Source organism: Cottoperca gobio, chromosome 19 (genome assembly GCF_900634415.1).
Source record: "Cottoperca gobio chromosome 19, fCotGob3.1, whole genome shotgun sequence".
Taxonomy (NCBI): domain Eukaryota; kingdom Metazoa; phylum Chordata; class Actinopteri; order Perciformes; family Bovichtidae; genus Cottoperca; species Cottoperca gobio.
This window is the reverse complement of record NC_041373.1, coordinates 18,612,660-18,638,620: the sequence shown is the minus strand read 5'-3', so window position 1 is coordinate 18,638,620 and position 25,961 is coordinate 18,612,660. Positions and strand designations below refer to the sequence as shown.

The 25,961-nt window shown below is 42.6% G+C and overlaps 1 protein-coding gene across 4 annotated transcripts; it reads right to left on the bottom strand.

Moving 5' to 3' along the window:
* Nucleotides 1-314: 314 nt before the first annotated feature.
* mapk8b (mitogen-activated protein kinase 8b) lies at nucleotides 315-25,320 on the bottom strand. Of its 4 annotated transcripts, none has more exons than XM_029456234.1 (12): nucleotides 24,969-25,320; nucleotides 18,768-18,948; nucleotides 18,180-18,309; nucleotides 17,122-17,180; nucleotides 15,262-15,400; nucleotides 13,543-13,708; nucleotides 12,548-12,619; nucleotides 9,447-9,629; nucleotides 7,377-7,501; nucleotides 5,557-5,620; nucleotides 5,258-5,366; nucleotides 315-5,070 (listed from the first exon to the last, which is right to left on the bottom strand). In XM_029456234.1, exons 2-12 carry the CDS (start codon nucleotides 18,887-18,889, stop codon nucleotides 4,860-4,862), a joined length of 1,380 nt encoding a protein of 459 aa, XP_029312094.1. In that variant the 5' UTR covers nucleotides 18,890-18,948; nucleotides 24,969-25,320; the 3' UTR covers nucleotides 315-4,859. The 4 variants fall into 4 exon arrangements, with proteins under 4 accessions (XP_029312094.1, XP_029312092.1, XP_029312091.1 ...); XM_029456232.1 differs by having other exon boundaries at nucleotides 315-5,076; nucleotides 5,289-5,366; nucleotides 24,969-25,317; XM_029456231.1 differs by lacking the exon at nucleotides 12,548-12,619 and adding an exon at nucleotides 11,610-11,681 and having other exon boundaries at nucleotides 315-5,076; nucleotides 5,289-5,366; nucleotides 24,969-25,315.
* Nucleotides 25,321-25,961: the final 641 nt, after the last annotated feature.

Genomic DNA, 25,961 nt, shown 5'->3' with positions numbered 1-25,961 from the left:
AAAAGGACATAAACATTATTATTAAAGGAAGCATTAAACTTCCTGGTTTACAGAGTACGCCCCCTAATGCTCAACATGAGGACGTGCATCTAGTGTTCATACATACATTTATAATTCTATTTATTTTAAAGATTAATATGATTCAGCCGGGCTATTCTCAGTGTCGGACTAACACACATATTTAATACAGCTTTATATTTAATCCCCTGCTGCCACCAACATGTTATTTATATGTAATTAATGCTGCTGTATGCACACACACACACGTTTGGTCGTCTGTTTCTGTGGGAAAGAAGAAGACATAAAATCATAACTCAAAGTGTATTTCTTTTTATTTGCAGTACATGTTTTTTTTTTGTTGTTTTCTTTAAGAGGTGGCATCATCAGATCCCAGTGCATGTATTCTAGTAGTGCACTTGGACACGCAGATCCAGGAATTCTTAAAACTACTTGCATGGCTGGATTCACTAGCAAACATTACAAACCAGCACCATACATATAATGATTTCTCGTAGGTATTAACTCGTCTTTTTTGTGTTTATTAACATTATTGTACTCACCGCACTCCAAATCTAAAACCCGTCGGCCGAGTTGGGACTCAAAGAACTTTCCGTCTGTGAATCAAACCTCGGCCGACGGGTTCGTTTGGCGGGTGAGACCGATTACGTAACATCATGACTATAAACAAGTCACAGAAATAAAAATTGATCTTATTCATAAAAAAAGGAAAACATGGATTGACAGTACCAAACATTTTCTTTACCTTCAGGAGACAGCTAACAAAGGCTAGGCCCATCACACACTACTAGCACAGTTTGCTGAAGGTATTGCACATTTAGTTTAAAAACAAAAAATCAAAAAGAACAAAAAAATACATATAACAATTCTCTTACTTCTAGGTGAAGTATACATAATGTACAAAACTAGAAGTCTGTTGAAACCGACAAATAGTACACTTTCAAATAAATAAATAATGGAATCTGTTATTCACACGTCTTCGATAGCTAATTCTGCAGGCGACTAAGTAAATGCAAGAACGGGCAGAAATTCAGCGTGAGGTAGTTCATCAAAGCCGACTTAAATCAGAATTACATTGTTTGAAGAGATGCGGTAATTATAAAAAAAAGCAACAACAACCTAAGGAACAGAAAAAACTACTAAATACTCCAATTAAAGCCCCCACTATGGGGCTCAGGAAATTAAGAGCACTTTAGACAAAGGTTTTATTTCTGATTTATTTGAGCTAATATGACAAATGGCTAATATGACAAATGGATACATACCACTGATTTTCTCCCTGCTATTGCTGCCTTCTTACAGATGTGACATTAAGTCCTAGTTTGTACTCATTGTTTGTCGAATGATCCCTGCAAATTTAATGCTGGACGATTGAATTTGCTGCTGTTGGAATCGACAATAACCGACTGCGGATTTTATTTAGTTTTGTACTAATCTGCCAAATATTTCCTTTTAAATTCTGAAGTAGAGCAGAACTTGCACCAGCTGTTCGTAAGTTCAAACTTAAAGCATCGATTTAATGTGTTTACAAAGTGGAGATTTAAATGGGTTGCACCACATTAGCGTTAACGTTAGCCTGCTAATATTAAATGCTAGCTCTTGTGTAGCTACAGTAACTGACAAAGCTATCATTAGTTTGCTAATACATCAAATGTTAACTGTTGCTTAGCTAAAGGACAAAGCTAACATTAGCCTGCTAATATTACATGCTAGCTCTTGTGTAGCTACAGTAACTGACAAAGCTAGCATTAGTTTGCTAATACATCAAATGTTAACTGTTGCTTAGCTAAAGGACAAAGCTAACATTAGCCTGCTAATATTACATGCTAGCTCTTGTGCAGCTACAGTAACTGACAAAGCTAGCATTAGTTTGCTAATACATCAAACATTAACTGTTTAGCTAAAGGACAAAGCTAACATTAGCCTGCTAATATTACATGCTAGCTCTTGTGTAGCTACAGTAACTGACAAAGCTAGCATTAGTTTGCTAATACATCAAATGTTAACTGTTAGCTCAAGGACAAAGCTAATGTTAGCATGCTAATTTATTACATTTGAACCGTTTCATAGCTTAATGCTAACGGTTGATTGCTAGTTGATTAGATGCTAACTGTTACGTAGCTCAGTGAAGAAGTAAATACTAATATATTACCCGTTTAGATTGAAGAGGTAAGGTGATATGGTGAATACTCACAATTAATACAATAATATTTAATAATAATGTAAACTGGGAGGTTTTTTATTTAATTTTCTTATAAATCCCACAAAATTTACAAAAAATAAATGTACAAAGGATCAGCAGTTACGTTTAATATAGCCTATTGTTGGAAGTTATGTTAAAGCTTTGTGATGCATTAGTAACTTGCATTTTACATAATTTACTAATTATTATCAGATGATTTTTTAGCAACTAATTTACCCGTTGCTACGGTTTTACTGGATGAGACATTCCTTAAGTTTTAATGGTACAACCCGATGAACTAAATCATTAGTTTGAAACGAGCCAGTTGTTACTAAGAACTCAGCAGGGACAGACACACACACACACACACACACACACACACTGATGGATTTACGAATAGCTGGTGTGCAGGACTGGAGGAGCGAATAAGCCGTTAAATAAATAGTTACGTCTGTGTTTAGCTTTATATATTTGGCAGACAATAACACGTTGTTTAAGTGGAACATATTAAGTCTAAAGACACAGAGCTGCGTTACACTTTCAGACAATCCGAGCACAGGGATTCTTCTGCCGACATCCAGAACACCTGCGTACGATCCATAACTATAGTTATGCTAACATAACAGCAGGTGGAACGGCGATAAGCTGAGCACAAAGTTAAAAGTTAAAATAGAACCGACTCCATTATTTATGACCATTATATTCATGGTCTTAAAAAGTCAACAAACCATTACGTAGCTTTCCGTTAATATGGCTTGTTTAAACGTAACTATAGTTCGAGAGTTTATTTCACTTAGTACCACAAGTGTTACTTTAAATTTAAAAAAGGACTCGGCCAGAAACACGGTGGTCGTTTGGCTCCGGCTCTCAGATGTGTGTTCGCAAATAAAGCATCAATCTGCAATTCTAAAAAAAGGTAAACAGTTTCCATAACCGCCACGAAACCCTGAGACACGCAGTCGCAGAGTCCCCTCGTTTACTTTGATCCAGTAGTTGAATTTAAAACATCCTGTTCGTTCTTCTCTTACAATCGTCGCATTAAATTAGTAACTCAAAAGAAAAGCCAAAGAACTGTTAATACCTATATTTCGGTTGTTGTCACTGCAAAGAAACACTTTTTACTTTGATGAAAGACTTTGATAAACCTGCCTTTCCCCCTGAAATAACTCACACACACGCTCAAGCATCTCCACGTTAACCGTCACCATCTTACCCTGCAAGACTCCAGTCTCCCGCTCAAAAGGGTCAAAACAAGTAGAAAAATATACAATACATTTGTGAGAACTACAACCCCCATCATACATCATCGGTTTGATATGGAAACTCCCGTTGTTGACCAGACGCCATAGAAACCCTACGTGATGAATAAACGTCCTCCGACGTACTCAGGAATGACAAACAGGCACTTTTCCTTTCAAAGCTAAAATAACGAAACACTCAAACAGGGCACTATTATTGCATACCGCGAGGACCCTGTTTCTGCTGACGCTTCTCTTTCACAGAAGTCTGGTACGCAAAGCGTTTGGGCAACCTTTAGAAAAATCTAATTTTCCAAATCCACACGACTAATAACAGGAAGCTTCTCACGCCGTTCCATCAGGCTGCAGAATCACCCCCCCCCCCCCTCCTCCTCCTCCTCCAACACCGTCACGTTCACATGCGTTCTCAAAATCACAAATCCCTACTTGACTGAAGCACTTTCCACTTACACCGTCACCGATTTTACAACCTCACGCGACTCATCTACGCCTCGAAAGCACGACCCAAAACAAACTGCTAGCATCAACTCAGCGCTGCAAACCACTCCGGTCCCATCGTGTCCCACAGCCTGTTGCGGACGAGGAGAGGTACTTTAAAAGCACTTAAAATACAGAAGACGGTCCTCGGAAAGCTCTAAGTTACCTTGCGGGACTTCACCGTGTCATTATTAAGTCCATCGCTTTAACGCAGAATCACACGGCGAGTGAAAACCTTTTTTTAAAATCACGCCTCAACAGGAAGAGCAAATTATAAAGCTTTCAACACATTTTACACTGTAGGAAGTAGTAGTGACTCACAAGACAAAATAACATTTCAACAAGTAAATCTAAATGATCTCAAACCAACGGATATGTCATAAGCACTTAAAACGATATCCATATTACGCCAGATATAAAACAGATCATCTGTCAATTCAATGATGTTTCAACGGCTCACTGCAAACTCGTATCGAAGATAAACTACATCTACCATAAAATCTGTACAAACTCAATCTACACGTATATGGCAAGTTGTGAAAGCAGTAGCGTACGAGAGAAACGAGTGGATCAAACAGAAAGATCACATTTAAACATTTTACAGAGATTTCTTTCAGTTCTCACTGTCGGTTAAAACGAACCGGAACGTCGTGAAATCATAAGAATTCATAAGAATTCATCTCAACATCATCTTAGGTTTGTGGAAAAAATGAAGAAATGCCACAATAAATTACAGCGAGGACTCAAAACAAGAGAAATCCTCATTTAAAATAAAAGACGAAAACTGTAATTTAAAAAGAAAAGAAGAAACAGCTGTCCTCGCAGAAATCAAAATGTTTCTCAGCTGGCTAATCGCTACACTACTGAAGACAAGCACAGGGGGGGGGCTAATGCAGGGGGCGGGGCCAGGAGCCAGTGTCGGGCTAGAGGTCTTGGGTGTGACCAGGAGGCGGGGCCCAGCCCAGGACCAGGAGGGGGTGTAGATGATAGTCATCTGCAGCAGCCGGGGGGGGGGCGGCTGCAGCAGCGGCGGTGCTAGCCGTCTCCAGGCTGCTGTCGGTCAGGGTCGGGTCGGTGGACATGGAGGAGACGTCGTTGACGGAGGCGGAGGTGGAGGTGTGGTGCTGCTCACTGCTGCACCTGTGCTGTGAGACACAGGAGACGGTCTGTGGTCAGCAGCAGCGGGGGCTCGGAGGATAACAAAGATCAGAGACGGTTCATCGAACACTGTGATGTCCATCACAGTATATTTACATGTACTCCATGTTTCTAAATATAGTGTGATAATGAAATGTAGGAAGACATTTAATAAACTAAATACTAAATACAGTCTTTGTGAGCAGAGGACTCACCTATGGACGCAGGCGGTCCCCTGATGACACCATTCTTTGTTCTCTCTTCCAGGTCCAGCACTTCTTTGTATATCAACTCTGCAAGAGAGAGAGTGAGAGAGAGAGGGGGGGAGAGGGAGGGAGAGAGAGAGACAGAGAGACATTTTATGGTTGTACATGTGGATTGTACAGATGTGGATGCAGATCATCTGTAGTGTAAGGGTTATGTATGTTATGTAAAGTATGAAAGCAGGAGGAGCGTCTGCAGCAACACAGAGACGTCTCTTACCTTTCCACTCCTCCACTGTGTGCTCTCTCTCATCCAGCTGCTTGTCTGTGATCGCAGGTGGGGGCTGGAAAAAGGACAGACGTGTGTTTCAGAGGACACACACCACACACACACAAAACCCTTGTGTCTCACTTTGAAAGAGTTGCTCTGAGGACAAAACTGCCATAGAAATATTATACATAAATATATTATCCACAGTTTGTATACATAATGCCACTGTTTTTTATTTTATTGTATGAGAGAGAGATAGAGAGAGAGAGAGAGAAAGAGAGAGAGAGAGAGAAAGAGGAGAGAGAGAGAGAGAGAGAGAGAGAAGAGAGAGAGAGAGAGAAAGAGAGAAGAGAGAGAAAGAGAAAGAGAGAGAGAGAGAGAGAAAGAGAGAGAGAGAGAGAAAGAGAGAGAAGAGAAGAGGAGATAAAGATTAGGAGAGATAGAGTGTAGGATGGGAGGATATGAGTAGGGAGGGAGGAGAGAGAGAGAGAGAGAGAGAGAGAGAGAGAGAGAGAGATAGATATAGATATAGATATATATATATATATATATATATATATATATATATATATAGATATATATATATATATATATATATAAATATAAATAATAGTAAATAAATAATATATATATATATATAATATATATATATATATATATATATATATATATATATATATATATATATATATAAAATGTCTTGACTTGGTGGGAATATTCTGATATAATAGAAACTATGATTTTATGCTGTAATAGCCGTGTGATCAAATATTGTCGTTTTAAAGGCGACATTTCTGTCCTTAAGGAAGTGAGTGTATTTTGCCTACAGTTATTAAAGGAAACATAAACTCACCCCAATGTGCATTAACACAACCAAAATTATATAAAAAAAAGTCAAATTAAAAAAAAAAAAAAAAGCGGTAGACGATGGATGGATGGATTAAAAAGCCTAAATGTCCCGACGGAGGCACAAGCATTACGAGTTTACAGGCTGGTGGATCAAAGTCACATGATTCAAGTAGCAGCAGCGTCTAACCATCGACCTGCTGTCACACGACGTTACTCACACTGACATTCACAGAACGTCCAGCCTTCCAGTCACGAACACACTTTCTAAGTATGTCCAACTGTCAGGCCGGAAAGTTTTCAGTCATTTGGCGCTGTGAGCTTAATGTTTTCATTTCACCTCCAGCAGATGGAGCGAGACGGGAGAGCGGGGGAGCGCTGCTGCAGCAGCTCCCAGCACAGGCTCAAAGCCTACACACTCAGCTAATGGATGGCACAAGATAGAAAAGTGCTGCATTAAACCTTCCTCACACTAGAGCCACTTAATGCTGACTTCTTACGCTCTGGTGTGCACACACTTCACATTGGTAGCATGCAGTTTGGAGTCATCTCTCCTCCGCGGAGTCAAATCTGTGTTCAAATCTGCACTATTCAAGGTTGTGCCGTCAGTTCTGAAGACTTCTTTCATGCCGGAGCGGAGAGGGGAGAGAAGGAAGCAACAATCCACCTGCTCACTAAAGCTTTCTGCCCCGGCTGCGTCGTTGTGTTTCCAGGGAGAGTGCGGAGGATCGTCTCCAACACAACGCACATTTTGCACGCAGAGCACATTTTCAGAGAGGAGAGGAAATGGAGTTTGTACAGTTCGTAGTCCTGAGAAGGAGTTTGTGCAACGTTACGGTTGTATTTATTACCCATGTGGTTAGAAACGATGTCTACAATAAATAAGGATGATTAGTGGAGTCGAACTTTAGTGTTTAGTCATGATTATTTAAATGCTTTAAAACAAACAACGTATGAATGAAGCATTATCATCCAGTACTTACCGCCTCCACCTCAGTCGGGTCGTACCACACGTTGATGTAGGGGTGCTGGAGAGCTTCGTCCACCGAGATCCTCTTTGACGCGTCTATTACCAGCATCTTGCAAAGCAGGTCTCGGGCCTGGCTCGCTGAAAAGAAGAAAATGTAAAACGTTAAGGTTTAAAACAGATTTTACATTTGGGAGCATTTTGCTTGTGTGAAGCATTTTCTGCTCAAACAGGATGTTGGACACAATGTAGGGAGGAACCATTCACAAGGGTTCTCGTTGCTTCACTGTGCAGAACGCTGTGTGAGCAACGACAAGCATGTTTTCATATTATCTGTTAAAAGGGGAACGACTTCATCTTCAATGGTGGTCATCTTCAATCCGAGTTCAAAGTCGTTAACTTTATAAAATTATAAAAAAAATATATATATATATAATAAAAAATATATATATATTTTATAAAAATAATAACAATTTATATATTTTAACTTATTTATATATATATATATATATATATATATATATATATATATATATTATTTTTTTTTAATATATTTTTATTAATTTTTATTAATATTGTTTAATATATAAAAAAATATATATATAAAAAATAAAATTATATATATATATAAATTAAAATATATAAATTGATATTATTTCTATATTACACAACATATCTGGAGGGGATCTTTAATGAATGAATAATCAATGAGTGACTCACTACTCCGTATTGTTTAGTGGTAAAACTATTGTAGAATATTATAAATTATGCTGCAATTTTGGATGATTTTTGCTGCTCAATTTTTTCATTTGGAGACGTTTACATACACAATAACACGATTCTTGTTGTTTTTTAGGACATATTGATTATCAGGAGTTCTGTGTGAAAGCTTGGCCAGCGTGGACCATCAAAGCATTCAGAGCCACATGTGAACTTCTAAAAGCGTCTGACAGAAGTACTTGAGGGGAACACACTGCGGTCACGTATCCCTGCCTTTGTAAATTAATGAGAACAGAAAATTACTTTTTCCCCTCTCGAGTCATTCTGCGACGGCTACACGCCGCGTGCTGCGAGTGTTCCTGTCATCTCCTCTCCACTTACACATTAACACACGCTTGAGGTAAAGTCCTCTTCGCAGTAAACAACTTGTTCCTGAACTGTCAGCTTCTGTAATAAGTGTTTCATCTTAAGGCAGCCGCTGAAAACTGATTTGTCACTTGGGGCTGTGCTGGCAGCAGATGTTTGTGAAGATGCAAACAGAAGCAGATGCTGTGTGGAGGGAAAGGTTGATGATTGAATACTCACTGAGTTACAATGGAGCCATTATATTACATAAATAGCCATTAAAAAGGTCACCCGTGATGAAGTCTACATTAGCGGGAAAGAACCAACTTTTAAAAAGTCTTGTGTTCAAATTCAAGCAGTGAAACTGAAGCACACGGTGTCGTACAACCTTCTGGTTCCTGCACCTTCTGGGATGTGATCAAACTGAAATGTACATTTTACCAACGGTTCCCCCTTCAGGCTGGCGGTTTCTGCGCCTGGAATAGAGGAACTCTTCCCCCAAAATGGTTTTAACAGTTAGCAGGCGCTCACACCGGTTCCTTTGTGCCTTCAGTCCTTTACAAGATCATTTCACGGGCGGTAACCCTCACGCATCCCTCGGGACATTGTTGGCTTCGTAATGTTTTGTCGTTTTGGATTTCTTAAAGCGTGTGGCATAAATGTTGGCAAGTTTATTTTTTGGAAGTTGAACACCAGCTCCTATAATAAGTCGATAATAAACTGTGCAGCCCAAAATGGAGACATTCAGAGCCTCAAGGACAGAAAGTCCCCAGTGAAACCCATCATAGCTGCAGAATGATGGAGATCTGCCGTGTTTGATGCTAAATCAATGTTGTTGCTCAGCGACATAAAAAATCCCCCTAGATTTAATATACAAACTGGCATTAAAGATGATGGATGGATGGATGGATAGATGGTTGGTTAAAAGATTGTACTCGGTGAAAGTGTAAAATTACATCCCCTTTTGGTCCCCTCGGGGCATCAGAGCATTCTTTAAAAAGGGTGAAGAGAGAATCTTTACCTTTCAGTTTGTTGTGTTCAGAGTCCGCAGGGAACAGCACATCAGGGAAGAGCTTCTCGAAGCTGTATCCAGCATACCTTGGCCTGTTCTCCACGTAGGTCCTCACCGACTGGTTGAGCTTCATCAGGAACTCCTGAGACGGTGTCCCCAGCTGCTCGATCACCTTATTCCACTGGTCGATATCTTAAGGTTGCAGTATTAAGAAAAGCACTGGGCTGGGATTGGACAAAAGGAGCGGCCGTTCCAGAGTTGGGGTGCGTTATTTTGAGCAACATTTTTGAACTGATGTATAATAAAAGAGTTGTGCCGAGTTCAGAAGGTTTGGTTTTGTAAATCCTATTCAAAGCTGTGGAAGTCAGTCCAGAGGGAACTGTGTAAGGTGAGACCGGTGATGCTCACCTCAACGGATCCAGATGCTGGAAGTATGAATGCAACTCTTTTTTTATTTAAGGACAAAAACACACACACACGGATCTACCTGGAGGACACAGACAGACATGCCTTGTTCACATCTTTGCTCATCCGTCACACTGACTGGACAACAATGAGGAAACGCTCATTTACCGCCAATAACCGATCATAGATGCCATTTTTAAGAAGCGATGTGCGACTGGTTTGATGGATCCAAGATGAAAGCATATCGGCAATACCAAAAGCACGAAAAGACAAGTTGGACTGTGTAAATTGTGGACCAATAAGCTTAATAAAGCCTGACCTAAAGAATAGAGAAGGCTGTTTTATACTAGAGCAGCAACCAGACACGGTTGCCCTTTAAGTCTGTTTCTCTTTGCAGATTTAATCAAGCTGCTGGAACAAGGAAAAAGGCGAAACTGAGCAATTAGGGGAATAAAAATGGCAGCAGATCAACAGACGGTGACTTTATTTGCTGATGATGCTCTTGTGTACTTAGACGCCCAACGCGCGCTGCTGTCCTTATTCCCAGACTTCTGTTCTTACTCTGGTTATGAATTAAATGTCTTAGTTTCAGCTATAATCACCAAGATCTTTGTGAAAAATGGAAACTTAGGGACCCCAAGATTTATCAAGGGTACCAAAAAAGAGGGGGTAAATATTCATAGATGGGATTTAAACCAGATTGAAATCTTAGTTCACGCATAGAGTCCATTACGAAGAAGTCTTATTCAAATGTTTTGTTGTCTCTCTGAGGCTCCGATTTGCACTTAAATTCATTGCATCCTGGAAACCAAAGTTTTGAGTTTGCGTACCTGGTAAAGTGGATGAGTTTGAATGAAAGTTAAACATTTGTTGGGAATACTGTCTGTGGCTTCTAAGAAATCCTTCACTAAGAAGTTTCAGTTTCGACTAAATACAGATACGTCAGATGCTACTGACTGGTGAGGATGAAACTCCTCCATCCTAACAGAACATGGCAATTACACTACAGGTCATTTAGCAGACGCTCTTATCCAGAGCGACTTTCATTGAACTAAGTACAGGGACAGTCTCTCTGGAGCAGCTCAGGGTTAAGTGCCTTGCTCAGGGGTACAATGGTGGCAGCCTGGTATTGAATTCCCGACCTTCTAGTGTTTTGTTTGGAAGGCGTACCACTAGACCATCACCACAATTGACTCTTATCGTCAGGATAGGAGAAGCCAGCTTGGACCTCCAAAGCCAATTTAACCATTTATACAAAAGAAATGAAGATATTCATGAGCACCAAGACAAAAGGAACGGTCACATTCATGTGAGGAAAACATGCAATCAAACATTAACTGCTGAATGACGGCAATTAGTGGTTTTGCCTCGACTGTTTCCAACATGGCGGCTGAGTCACAAACGTTCTAATTTTCACTAAAATATGTTTCTGAAAACATTTGCGAGAACGATTCAGTAACAGAATCTTGATTCATATTTGATCAGCGCTGCGTCACATGTGGGGTCAACCAAACACGCACGTCTTTGCTTTTTGGTTGAGACTTTGTCGGTCAAAGTTCATGAAAGTTAAATTCCATGCGAATTTGCTTCATTTCTGGCATGTGATGGGAAAGAAATGAATGTCAAATAATGTTGAATTCGATGACTCGCTTGGCAGGTTTTCCCCCACTGTATGAAAAGATATGAACAAGATGTCAAGACAAAAGGATGAGAGACAAGACGGCATTGTTGGGGGTTTTTTTTGATGGAGGTTCAACTTAAGGATACGATCAGTGCCTGGAAACAACACACTACCCCGGACCATTTCAGCCATGATGCAGCCAACAGACCAGACATCAACTGAAAAATGAAATGACAAACCACCAAATTAGCATGCAGGACTGGAAAACAAACACAACTCAAAAGAACAAAAAAGGGAAAGTTTAACAAAACATGAAGTGGTGCCAGGTGATGTGTGTGATACATGACAAAAATGAATCGCATGCAGTTTAGTGCATTCTCAAACCTGCGTCAGCGTCTTACAGCTCTACGGAAAGGAGCTACCGTTAGCTAGCATACCCTGTGTACACGGGAAGCTTCAGGTTCGCTGAGTCGTGATTCATACGCTTTTAAAAAGGGGACACTGACTGTCAAAGTTTTCTTGTTTGTATTAAGTTTTCAGAAATGCATTTTAACACCCTCAATATCCTCACTGCACGTGTTCAACTGCACGTGTTCTGATCTATGAAGCCAGAAGTGATCATTCGTCACACCCACACAACAAATAATCTACAGTCTCACAGATATTTCTCGAACAGAACTCCAATATATTCAGTGTTATGTTGTGAAGTCCTCTTTTGGTTTGCTATGGCATCACCAGAGACGTATGGAGAGCAGTTTGAGGATTGAAAAGGGTATTTCATGTGGTTTAATTCTCGGCTGTGGACGAGCAAACTATTAAATTCTATTTTGGGTTCTTTCACGTGTCGTGGTGCTTGAAGCAACAGTGCTGAAGGGGAGTCGAGTGAGTTTGTGCATCTGTAGGAAGAGCAGGTGAGTGGGTGCACGTCGAGGTGTCAGGCAAACCTGAGAAACAGAATCTCTACAGTCGCTCGCAGGATGTGATCTGCGTGCGATCCCTGTGATGAAGAGACAAAAGTCGGCCGCGTGTTGTGTTTCGTGTCAGACGAAGATGCCAGACACCGCTGCAAGCAGCTCAAGGATACAATCCCTTCCTGGAAAAAGGATTTTGTGGCGAACCATTTCTGCCATAATGCAGCCCACAGCCCAAATATCCACTACATATGCGCAGCATAAAGAGGAGGGAGAAGAGAATAAGCAAAAGAATGCAACAAGTCAGCAGGAAAGATTAGTTTTGGTCAAGAGGACGAGAGAGTGATGCATAACAGGATGTCGTTATAACGGGAGCAGTATTGCTATGTATACATCTTATGTCTGTACATAAGGGAACATTAAGGGAGATTTGCTTTAATAACTATTATGCATCTGACTTTATATCTAAAGGTCTAATATCTGCAGGGCGCCTGGAGCCCCGGTGTCGTCTCTATGCAAGGAGTGTTTGCACATTTTGGGAAATACGCTCGTTAGCTTTCTTGTCGAGGTTTGGATGAGACACTCTCGCGTCTGTATTCTAAATAATAAGCTACAACCAGGAGACAGTTAGCTTAGCTTAGCATGAAGACAGGGATAAACAGCTAGCATGGCTACCAGCCTTTATGCTAAGCTAAGCTGCGCTCTAACGAACAGATATGAGCGAGGCATCAGTCTCTCGAACAACTTAGCACATTTCTCAAAATGTTAAACTGTTCCTTTCAGACCGTTTTGCAGAAACTGTGATGCGTTCCAGAAGCACCAAGTGAAGCTGCTGAAGCACAAGGGCCTGAACTCATACGGGCGTTTTTAAACCGGGCTGTTTGGAGCTCAGGATCGGCAACCTCTTAATAAAACATCAAACGCATGCTAAAGCGCTGCTGGGAACTGGAGTCCCCAGACAGGAAGTTCCCCACAAAGCACCGATGCCCAACATGCCAACTTCCCGCCCCTAGAGTGTGACCTTTACAGGAACAGGGAGAGAGAGTGTGTGTGCGTGTGTGTGAGTGTTTGGGAGGTGCTGAAAAACATCCCAGGGGGGGGGAGGACCATGCAGCAGGCCAGGCACTAGCTTAGGAGCTCCTCGCCGGCCAGAAGCTGCTCCACTCACCGTTGGCCTGGTAGCCCATGCCCAGGATGACCTCAGGGGCGCGATAGTAGCGGGTGACCACGTAGGGTGTCATGAGGAGGCCGGTGGCGGCTGTCCTGGCGAGGCCAAAGTCCAGGATCTTCAGTGTGCAGTCAGACTTTACCACGATGTTGCTGGGCTTCAGGTCCTGAACAGGAAACACAACAGTGAGAGATCGTCGTGGTAAGACACGGCGCCATCAATCAGAAATCTTATTCTTTGGTATAATTGTCAATTTAGACATTAAACACACGTTCTCATCTCATGCACAAACCACTCGAGTGTGCTCTAAAGCCATCAGCATCGATGCCATGAGGCTAATAACTTCTATGAATGGGAGAAACTGTAGCTACTGGAGGTTTGATGATGATCACAGGAACACACTTTATATGTCATCCTTATTTAACCGCTCTGTGTTTTCACATCAGTGCGTTACGTTCCGCTTCATGTCACCTGACATGAAATAAGACGCACGCTGAGCTCCTGAAATTGAGAAGAGCTTCTGAAACGTTTTTTCTCTCGAAGAGGAAGTGTGTTCATCTGCTTCTGGAGGTAACCCTGACACCTGAGTACCGCCGCTACGATTTACTCATCTGCCAACTCCTTTCTGACAGCAACTCCATTCACCTTCCACGACAGTTCCAGGTGGACGAGCTGGTGTTTAGCGTTTACATTTAGAGCAACAGATTGGAAACTGTTTTTTGGAGAATTAGGACTTCTACCACACCTGGCAGTGTGCCAAGGAAATGCCCAGGGGGCTACAGCACATCCATGGCGTTCGACCGCCTGGATAGATAGGACGCATTATTCTAGAGGGGGCGCTTAGCGACTCTGAGCATCCCATCAGAGGCAAAGTGATCGACAGAGCGCCGTGCGTGTGCGTGTGCGTGTGTGTGCATACAAGAGCGATCCTTTGTATGTTGGTGCAGGCGCTTTAGGGCGAGTGTGTGTGAACCGGTGTCTGTTGTTTCTAAGTAAACAAGCACCCGAGTGTCTACAGGCGTGTGTTTCCCTGCAACACGTACCTGCACACCCTGGCTGTTACCTGCTGACTTCAGATAAGACTAAAGTGTCAATACATGGAAGTGAAATTAGATTCTGCTCTCTCTGTCGTGTCTGTACGTGTTGTAGAGCCGTTGTCGTGATGATTCACCGTGATTGCTTCAGCTGTTTCAGAGCAGTCATGTGACCCGCTGAGTGTGTTTACCCCACCCTCCGATCTACATCCACCTTCATCCCGCCCTTTTGCACGTAGCTCTTCTGCACCGACGTGAATCAAAACAGCTTGGAGACACTCGTACAGCCAGTCGGACCTGGTACTGAGCACACAGAACTGAAGTAACTATATACATGTTGAACTAGTTCTTTAACTCCAAGCTTCAAACTTTTAAAAGCTGGATGAACATAATCAGTTTGTTGCCGCTCATCGGCTTATAAAAGGGTTTTCTCTCTGTCCAATAGCTGCCGACCACATGAGGACATTGTGCTGAATCTTATAAACATATCAGTCTTGGCAGCCGTTTGCCGTTTGCTCTACATTCCGGTGCCGACAGATTCGGGGATGCTAAGTCATGAAATGGTAATTTCCAGCTCAGTTTAAACTGGCTGATGAGTGCTCACGATATAACACCTGGAGCTGTTCTCTGGAGCGGATGCACACGAACGGTTTCACGTGTAAGCGTTTATATTCGCGAGCCTCACCCTGTGTATGATGCCGGCAGCGTGCAGGTGTTTGATTCCACACAGCATCTGGTAGAGCAGGTAGGACAGTCTCTCGTGGTCCAGCTCCATCTGGATCACCTGGCAGAGGTTGGCATCCATCAGCTCCATCACTAGATACCTGCAGGGACACCACGGAGGGTAAGGTGATCCCGCAGAGACGCACTCAGGCAGGCGGACACACGTGCAGAGAATCCTACATACAGAGGCTTCCCATGCTGCTTCAGCAGGTTAGATGAGTTACGCAACATGTAACGCTCCTCAAACACGTCATGTCATGTAGTAGATAAAAGAGGTTGTTGATTTATCTGAAATTTATTTAACAATTTTCCAACACTTTACATTGTTTTTCCTGACATTTTATTTTATATTTTTTGGAAATACATTTGGATATTTTTATATATTTTTCTGCCAATTTAAAAAGATTTTTTGTATTTTACAAATACGACAATTTACTAATATTTTCTGGCATTTTACTTTTTTTTGTCATAAATAATTTAAGACTATTAATAATATTTTCAACCGTGTTCTTTTCTTTCTTTTTTGGGGGGGGACACAATTTCAGATTTATTATTGTTATTTTCTGACCATTTAAATAGTTTTTGTTTTGTTTTTTGGATATTTATTAATGAATATAAAGCTACATTTCGACGTCTTACTTCCTCGCCCACGCAGCGCTTGTTCTCCGTGGCATTTAGGAAGTGACTGACAGTAATGGTTCTTAAAACAGTGTTGATGTTATGTTTTCTGACAGCTGTTATATCATCAGTCCCACAATCCTCCTACATGGAGTAAGCAACCGTCTGACATATCTTAATACACACAGAAACATCTTGTTGACGTTCCAGAGTGGGACTTCTGCTTGAATGGTATCTGTATAAACTCCCATGTATTAATACAATATGTAGGAAACTGAAAATAGGTATAACACACGTGTGAGTGTACGCACATTGGAATACATTGTGCAACCTCATGTACTCTGTAATACGAGTATGTAGTCAGATATACAAACACAGCAGAATGGAGGGTTTTCCTCCATCCTCTAATTCTGTGTTTGCTCCGCAACCCTCTGGCTATGATTTGTCCAGTTTCCTTTTTAGCTCCAATCAGGCAGACACAGCGCTACACACACACACCACACACACACACACACACACACACACACACGCACGCACCACGCACACGCACACACAAATCATGTTTGTTCCCATCACTTCCCCAGGTCTCAGTTCTCCTCTCTGAAAGCCAGTTTCCACTCGTGGACGTCTTAGTGACTTGGAAACGTATCTGGGACGCTGCCCAATACGCCTCAGAGTTCATCTTATTAAAGTCCACCCAAATGTAGAGTTTCTAAAAGCCAGAGAATACGAAGGAATGAAACTCAGGACAGAAAGCAGAAGTCCTGATACCAGATGTTTGTTTTGAGGGACCCTTCATTCCATCGTGAAACAGTTCACCGTATCTTAGAGACGTCGGCCTTCTCTTCACTATAAAGGAACACGATGGCAAGATGATGATGATCCATGACTTCATGTTGGAACTACTTTCTTTCTGCCCAACTACACCTGCCAGCCGTACCCAATCTAGCATGTATTTTGGGGTGAACTGTCCCTTTACAGTTATTTTAAGATGAAACACTTCCACCTGTTAATCCACTGATCGAATCTAGTTTGTAGAAAGTGTCTTAAACATTAAACATGTCCACTACAGTAGGTATACACTGTGTGTTTGTAGAGATCAGCGGAGCCCCTAGAAAGGTCGCGTAAAACCCCCCCCCCCCAGCACGCTGCGTCTTCATTTACCAACACGCAGCGAGCAGATGTTATCTGGGTAAATACTCACACATCTTGGAATTCTTCCAGCGTCTTCTGCGGTGTGAACACGTTTAACAGGCCGATTATCTGCGGACATAAAAAGCAGAGTTATTAATCTGCGAGTCTGGAGAAGAAGAAGAAGAAGAAGAAGGAGAAGAAGGAGAAGAAGGAGAAGAAGAAGAAGAAGAAGGAGAAGAAGGAGAATAAGAAGAGAAGAAGAAAGAAGATAGGATAAGAAGGAGAATAAGAAGGAGACCTCCTCACTCTCCTCCTCTCCTCCTCCGCCTCCTTCTTCGCCGCCTTCTTCCCCTCCTCCTTCTCCTTCTCTCATGTTCTCCTCCTCCTTCGCCGCCTCCTTCTCCGCCTCTCCTCCTCACTCCTCTCCTCCCTCCTGCCCTCCTTCTCCTCCTCCTCCTCCCTCTCGCTCCCCCCTCCTCCTCCTCCTCCTCCTTCTCCTCCTCTCCTCCTCTTCCTTCGCCTCTTCTCCCCGCCCCTCCTCGTCCTCCTGCTCCTCCTCCTCCTTCTCCTCCTCCTTCTCCTCCTTCTCCTCCTCCTCCTTCTCCTCCTCCTCCTCCTTCTTCCTCCCTCCCCTCCTTGCTCCCTCCTTCTCTCCTTCTCCTCCTCCTCCCCTCCTTCTCCTCCCCTTCTCCTCCTTCTCCTCCTTCTCCTCCTCCTCCTCCCTCCTCCTCCTCCTTCTCCTCCTCCTGCCTCCCCTCTCCCCCTCCTCCTCCTCTCTCGCCTCCCTTCTCCTCCTCCCTCCTACCCCTCCTCAGACTCCTCCGCCTCATAAGACAGACTCTGAGGCTCCGTCTAATGTTAACAGCCGAGAGGAACGCCGCAGCGGCCCGAGCATCAACGATGAGTAACGGGACATTCTTACAGTTTAAAAACACAAAGATAAAGAAGATGATGTGGAGGAGCGCTGTGCTCATCCACAAGACTCCTGTTTACTCTAAGATCAGCTGTCCGTCAAACAAGGTGACGGAGCTGATGTTGACATTGATGAGCGCTACAGTTCCCACATGCTCCACTGATTTAAACAACGTGCACAGCTCATACACACAAAGAACAGAACGTTTCTCTTACGTTCTTGTGGTTGACACATTTCATGAGCACCAGCTCCCTGTAGGCCCGTTTTGAGTGAGTTTGGTTCTGAAACGGCCGGCTCAGCTTCTTGATGGCAACGTTCCTCTCAAAGTTGTGGTCGTACGCTGAACTGCGGTGAGGAGTGGAAGCAGAAACTTGGTCAACAACAACGACAACGACAACATGTGTTTTTGTAGCACCTTTATGATGTGTGTTGTTGTTTAAAGTCTGCGTTTCTTCGGAGGGTTCAAGTCCCCGAACAGACTCTGTGCGGGTCGGTACCTGTTCGCCGGCCTTGAGCCAGGCGCCGGACCCCCACACTGCTCCCGGGGGGCTGTGTATATAAATTCCACTGTGTGTGGGGTGCTGTGTACATGTGTGACCATTCAAAGTTGATTCCATTCAAATCCTGCATTTCCATTTTGCAATCTCAAAATCTCTTGAGCCAAACATGAATGAGGGTTTACAACCACACCTACAGTTTGCCTGGTTAGTTATCATGCGACCATCTCCATGACAACTAAGTACCATACTGATGACACGCCGTTGCAAACAGGAAAGACGGATTCAAGACGTTTCTTAACTCACCAGACGATTCCCTGAGCTCCGGATCCGATGGGTCTGAGGTTCTGGTAGCGCTTTAAAACCATAAAAGTAGAATCGCCCACATCTATGCTGTAGTACTCCTTCTCACGCTTGTTGCGGTTCATGGTGACTCCTTGGACGAACGCAATGACTGGGCATCCAAGTGGAGCTCTCCTCGCGAGACCTGCAGTGCACAAAGAGACGATGTCATTCATTTAAACCTGGGATTTCTACACACTGTACGCTTTCCAATGGGCACAAAGCGGAGCTGCCCACGTGGTACCAGCATCCAAGTGAGTGTTTCGGACAACAGCCAATAAACCTTTGAGTAACTGCTGATGAGCTGCGCCGACTGGAGATCTGTCCCTCAACAAGTACACCGTGCAGGCTGGGAAACAGATTAATAACTCACCACTTCACTTCAATGAAACACTAGTAGCGGCGTACCCGTTCTTTCAATTCTAATATACTAGAAAAACCACTAGCGTGTGTGTGTGTGTGTGTGTGTGTGTGTGTGTGTGTGTGTGTGTGTGTGTGTGTGTGTGTGTGCGTGCGTGTGTGCGTGTGTGTGTGTGTACAGCTGAGCGGACAGTCATCTTCAGTCTTTGACAAACATCAGGAATAATAGTGACTTCAGAAACAAACATTAAAACGTGCTGCATTTTCCAAACACGCAGACATTTCTGGGCTTAATGAATGAACAAGTGTCTGCTGCCCATAGATGTGGATTATTTTAATAGAGAATCAAAAGGGAATGAATAAATAAATATTAAATAAATATGGTCTAATGATTCCTAATAACAAACTTCTGATCCGACAGGACCAGACTGGTTTTAAATATTAATATGTATTTACAGACTGTGTGGCCTAAAACGCACAAGAAGCATAATTCATATTATTCCCTACATGTTTAAAATGGATTAGGAAATCTAATCAAACATATGCCATAAGTAGGATCAGTGTATGTGCTGGAACGGTGGCATTAGATCGGACCAGGAGCAGCAGAATTTGGACTTTCACACAGGGTGGCCACTTCATATCCGTGTGCAAACTCTGCTTATTTGCATTTCTTTCATTAATACTTGTCGAGTCTCCAGTCGTGATGAACTCCACTGAAGCGCAGATATGCTCATGTGTAGGATGGTGCAGTATAAATGTCACGTTACTGTCGCTTCATCGGTTATAAGGACTACTATGTAAAACCCAAAGGGCCGGGCGACGGAGGGACGATCCGGGACGAGAGAGGAAGCAGGAAGCTGAAGACGACGAGTCATTAGTGGAATTTAGAACATTGTGCTGAAGAGGTCGACTTTGTGATGATAGCTGTACGTTCCACAGACCATGACCCACCGACCTCTGGATTTCTGTACCGCTAACCTCCCCCCCCTTCAGTATCCGTTAGCCTACGAGCTTCTCCTTCTCTCCCCTCGGCTACACTCGTCTTCCTATTCTTGGGTGCACGCTTCTTTCATTAAGCTTTCTCTTGTGATCACTTTGAACTCAAAAAGCTGCTCATATTATGCCGAGCGTCCTCCGTTCTTACTTCCTCTCCCGCCTTCTTCTCTTCGACTCTGATCCCTCTGTCCCTTGTCAACAGTCTGCAGCCGAGCAGACACAGGGATTTATAAAAGAGTCTGAACTCGGTTATTTTATCTTACAGCACGAGACGGACTGCAGAATGTTTGGAGGAGGGGGGGGGCGGGAGATAAACTTGAGTAAACACTCGTTCTCTTGCCGGTACAGAAAGGCATGAATCTATGTACGATGCTTCTTTAGAATCAACAAATTCATTTAAAAAACAAACCCTGACTCAAACCAAAGCCGTCATCTCTGCTCCGCCTGTCCAGAGCCCGAGCCAACGGTGCCAGTTGGGCATGGAGGTCAGTCCAGTTGATTCCGACACACATAACTGGCCACATGCACCTTAAGAAGACCCGAACAGACTTCACAAGTGAGAGTTCCACCTGGAGTCTTTAGCCATATGCTGCCAGCAACATATACTGAGGTTAGATTAATCTGCAGGTATTTTATAGATTCATTAAACAATCATTTGGTCTATAAAACAGTGAAAGATCCGAGTTCCTCCAAGACAAAGGCGCCGTCTTTAAATGTCCTGATTCGTCAGTCCAAGACATTCAGTTTCATATGAATAAGACAAGCAGGAAATATCTATAAGGCCATTTGTGCATGAAAAGGACTTTAAAAAGGTTAATCAATCGTAAAACTGTTGGCTAAAGGATTAGTCGACTCATTATAACTCAATTCCCAACTAAAGCGAAGCTGCAAGAATTAATTGGCAGCATTACGACCGCTAGATTAACCTCGATGACTAATGTTCTCACGTCCCTATACTTCCATATCATACAGTCTGATGTTGCATATCATCAAATCCTTACAGCAGAAATGTCAACTTTATATGCCGGTGGCGTCGGACCGCAAAGGGACCAGAAACAACTTCTGGAATGCTTTTCAGAAAATGTCATTTGGTAAATCAACTATAAGCCACATTGGAGAGCGAGAGCACTCGTGTCGTGTTCTACCAGGCCTATTTAAACACTGCAGAATATGTTCTAAGCTGATGTTAGGCTTCAGCGTGCAGCGTGACATGATTTTCTCTCGCAGACAGAACAGCACACATCAGTGTGACTGTGAGACCGCAGGATCTGTGGCTGCATGTGGACACGGGGCTGAGCGATATGACGGCGTGTGCCCGGCTGTCAGAACCAGTCAGCGGTTGGAAACATGTTGTCCAGCACGCAAACAAAGAGTGAAAGCTGTTGGCTTAGTAGTCAAGTGGGTTCTGCATGTTTATACATAGATATAACGAAACAAAGGACAGACCCACACCTACATTCATGTATCTGTGCACATGAAGAGAGCTGCAACGGTAAATTAACTCATCAATTAGTCGATCCACAGAATAAATAATCGCTGATTAACCAGATTGACCTGCTTTTCTCTGTTTCACATCATATTAAGCTGAATATATTGAGTTATTGGACTGACGAAACAAGACATTTTACAGACCAAACCAGTAATCGATCGGCAGGTTAATCGATGATGAAAACAACCGTTAGTTGCAGCTCTATGGACAACACGTTCAGGGTTCAAATCTCTTCCAGATCTATTGATAATCCTCATCAATATCCTATCGAGGCATCAAAGCTGCAGCTTTATCACAGAATCCCCACCAACCACAGCTGGTATAGTTGTTACCGTGAGGAAATAATGTGTCTGACAACCAGACAGAAAGGATCAGATACCGGTGTCGAGAAGTGTCAGATATTGTAGAGGTGAACGCACATTTGTCTTGGAAATCCTGTCCAGACTTGCACTGGTGTCTCGCCCACAGCTGTCCATCAAACTGTCTCAGCAGGGAGTCCATCTGTCCCTCACAGGTCGGCTCTTGTTCACTCCGACTTCACTGACCAGCTTCAAGATGAGTCCAACAGCAATTTAGCAGTTAGATTTCGTCTTTGAACTGCTGACATTCAGCCAAAGTAGTGGCTGCTGTTAAGAGCCCATAAGGGCACATTCTGTGCCAAACATTGGTACCAATGAAGACACCGAACCACATTTAGTTTCCGTTTGTCAGAAGGGTTGATTTGGGGGTATTAAAGCTCAAACTTCCTACAAATCTGATAACCTGACGTGCCAGATGTTTTGTTACACGGAACCATCTGAAAACCAGTCATTAGAAACCGTTTGGAAACTAAAAAATAATACTTGGCAGGTGATTGAATGAACCATCTGTCTATCACGAGCCAACTTTAACCAAATCAGAGAAACAGCGGAGGCTTCGGTGCCGTTCTTCGCCACCACAGCGCCCAGCAGCTCCTCGCAGGACGCTGATTGGCCCAGAAACAGGAACGCAATACTTGAAGCCTCACAACGTTGATCTTATGATATTGTAAGAATCCAGCTGCAATGCAAGTTAAACAATCTGAGCACAATTTTAGCTAATGAGCTAAAAAAAAAAACAGAACAATTAGGGATATTTTAAGGTGCAAATCTTTGTTTGTAAAAACGAACCAAAAAAGGAAAACAAGATAAACTGAGAAGGCAAAAACTAATTACGTCTATTCACCGTCATCAAAACAAAGCTGTACATACAGACATGCAGTCAGCTGTTTGCACATTGTTGCCAGGGGATAACGGCCTAAAATATGACCATAGCGGTGTGTCACTCATGTCGGGGAATCTGGGCTCGTTAACAAAGTGCAGAAAGCTTCCAATGCTCTGCAACATGCGAAGACCGGCTGCAGAGCATGTGGTTTGTGCTAAACTGTTGAATGCATTGGATTCACTCAATCAGGACAATAGAAATGGCGTTCACAGAAGATTTCCCATCATTTAAATATAATGTCAATAAGTTGCATTGCTTCACAACGTAGAGAGAGAGAGAGAGAGAGGGGGGGGGGGGAAAAGCACTTCAGTGGTAAAACTTTGTCTACTTGAGATCCCAAACAAAGTTCATTAATGAAGTGCAAGAGTGCGAGCGCAGCGTCTCAAACACACACGTCCTCTGGAGCATGCAGCAACGCTCTCAGAGAAACATAAACAGTTTTGCACAATGTGTTATTCCAAACAGATGTACTGCTTGCAGCTCAGACAACTCTTGGTCGTTTTGGGGGGGGGGGGGATTTTAAGCTTAAGGGATCTTTATCAACAGGAATAGTGACTGTAACCGAAGTGATTTATACGGAACAAGAAACAATATTTGTTCAAAGGCAAAATGTGTCAAAATAGCATTTTAAATTAAATATTGTGGCGCCGCAGAGATGTTCCGGCCTACTCTTCATGTTCCTGTAAAACCGCAAATCATATCACAATATTAGTCAAAATAATCACAATTAAGGCTGGATGTTAATGTTACCAATCGTTGATTGTTTGATAGAAAAATGACTCATGAAATAAGACGTGTTGCAGGTGTTTGAACTGTTTCATACTGTAAGCACAGTGTGGTCAGTCAAATATTGACTACACCTGCCAAAGCAGATTATGGTAAACAACTGTGGGTACAATGAAATGACCTGCAATGGAGTTTGGATACGAAGTCACACGGTAAATTCAACTTTAGCAAAGAGGAACAAAGGTTTAATACTGACACTGTGGTCCAACCATTGAGAAAAGCAAACTAAAAATCACTTAGTGTAAATGTGGGCTCCTCGTGCATTAGCCAGGATTTATAATCCCATCTCTCGGGCTACCTTCTGCTTTTGCTGCAGGAATCATGCGCCGTGCTTTCGGCTGACTACTGCTGTTCTCTTGCCAGGTTGCTTTAGAAAACCTTGCAGTGCAGTGCAGGAGACACATCACCCAAATGTGACTTCAGGAACATGTTAGATAGATGATGCAACACACACACAAGCTGCAACTTGTGACATTCTCAGCCAAATACCTTCGATCAAACTGTTTTAATAAAACAAGTTATTAGAAATCACTGATCATTTGATGGATTACAAAAACTCCACATTTGATCCTCTGGTTTAATAATTGTTATACTGTTAAAATAGTATCACCATATGATTGCTGTGACAAAACAACATTACACAATTGCCAAGGAATTTGCAAGTAAGTGAGCATTAACACATAAACAGACTGCAGCCTCGCATATAGCCAAATATTGATCTGCTCAGTGATATTAAATAAATGCTGCTACAGTATAATAACCAGTGTAAATGCACCTATGCTCAGTGTGCAGTGCATGGATAGTTTCCCCACCTAACAAGCTAACAGACACATGCATGGGCTCCAACCACAGCAGCACATATCAGCAATGTTAGCTAAAAACAGGGTGTATTCAAAGGCGTGATTCTGTTTACACGGAGGATGTTATCGTCTTAAGGTGGCCACATACTGGAGGTCATTGAACATTTCACTAGTTGTTCCGTGATTGGCAACATAGTTCCTAGTGTGTGTGTGTGTGTGTGTGTGTGTGTGTGTGTGTGTGTGTGTGTGTGTGTGTGTGTGTGTGTGTTAGCACTGACATGGATAGGTTACAGTAGTGTGCTTCCCAGTGTAGCCTCTCGGTCTGGCTGCCTTTTACCAGTTAGGCCAGACCTGCTGTGGTGGTCACTATGAATACCGTAAAAACACCCATTTACAGTAACGCGTGCGAGCCAAATGTGTGTGTTCCCATCCCCCAACTGTTGGTAATAACACGTCAAACATGTTTTATAGGAAGAAAGATGTCGAGCTCACCCCTTCTCCGGTTGATTCCAACAGTCCGACCCGCAGTTGCCGTTTGCTGCCCGCCTGCTGGAGACTCAACCCGGACGGTTTTTGTGTGTGTGTGCGGAGAAAAACAGCTCTTTAATCCCTTTTTTTTTTTCCGGATACACTCCCGTTTCCCTCACACTAGCATACCAGGATCATGGCAACATACATGTGTAGCTTCTACGTAACCTAATCTTTGTGCTTCCGTGACACAAGCAGTTTCTGCCATTTCATAGCAACGTCGTCGAAACCTTGCGATGTTTCCTCGGCTGCACAATGAGGACCAGGGGGCGTTCAAGACCGCTGCGCGTTCCCGGCGCCGCTGCGGGAAAGCGGAAGCGACGGTTTTGCAACGTTTTTGAAATGACACCGCATACAACGTGAAAATACTGCAATTTCAAATATTAAAAGGTGTATTTTCCAAAAAAACTTAAAATACAAACATAAATACATGTATACGAACTTTATGTAAACGAGTTTGCAAGTGAGATTGTGTTTAAGATAGCCTGCATTATAAGTTTACTTTGTCTATTTGCTGCAGTTATATTTAGCTAACAAAATAAATAATAAAATGAGGCACTCTCATTGTTGGTTTTAATAAGTTAGAGGTTGGCTAATGTAGCCTGCAACTTATTTATATAATCATTTGAGTGCAAAATTGGAGTTTCTAATTTTATTTTGGTAGATTATAGGTTAGTACTTCGCCTTATTACAATTAAGATGTAGGCTACTTGTATGTTACTTGGGTATTTCCATTGTATGCTACTTTATACTAGATATGCTACTATAGCCTACTACAAACATTTACTTTTCAGATTGAGATTTTACATAAGAAAACAAGACTTGTAATAGCGTATGGTGTCTTTCCAAAAGCATAGTAGCTACTATTGAGGTCATGTCCTCAGTATTTCTTTTTTGTCTCTGTGAATTAAGAGGTTTTATAAAACTCACAATTCCTACTATTCATTTAATTGAAAG

Coding starts and splice junctions, on each gene's coding strand:
- mapk8b (XM_029456234.1), bottom strand. CDS start 18,889: ATGAACCGCAACAAGCGTGAGAAGGAGTACTACAGCATAGATGTGGGC. Junction 13,709..15,261: donor CTGCCGGCATCATACACAGG/GTGAGGCTCGCG, acceptor TTTCCTGTTCAG/GACCTGAAGCCCAGCAACAT. Junction 12,620..13,542: donor CATGGGCTACCAGGCCAACG/GTGAGTGGAGCA, acceptor GCGCATATGTAG/TGGATATTTGGGCTGTGGGC.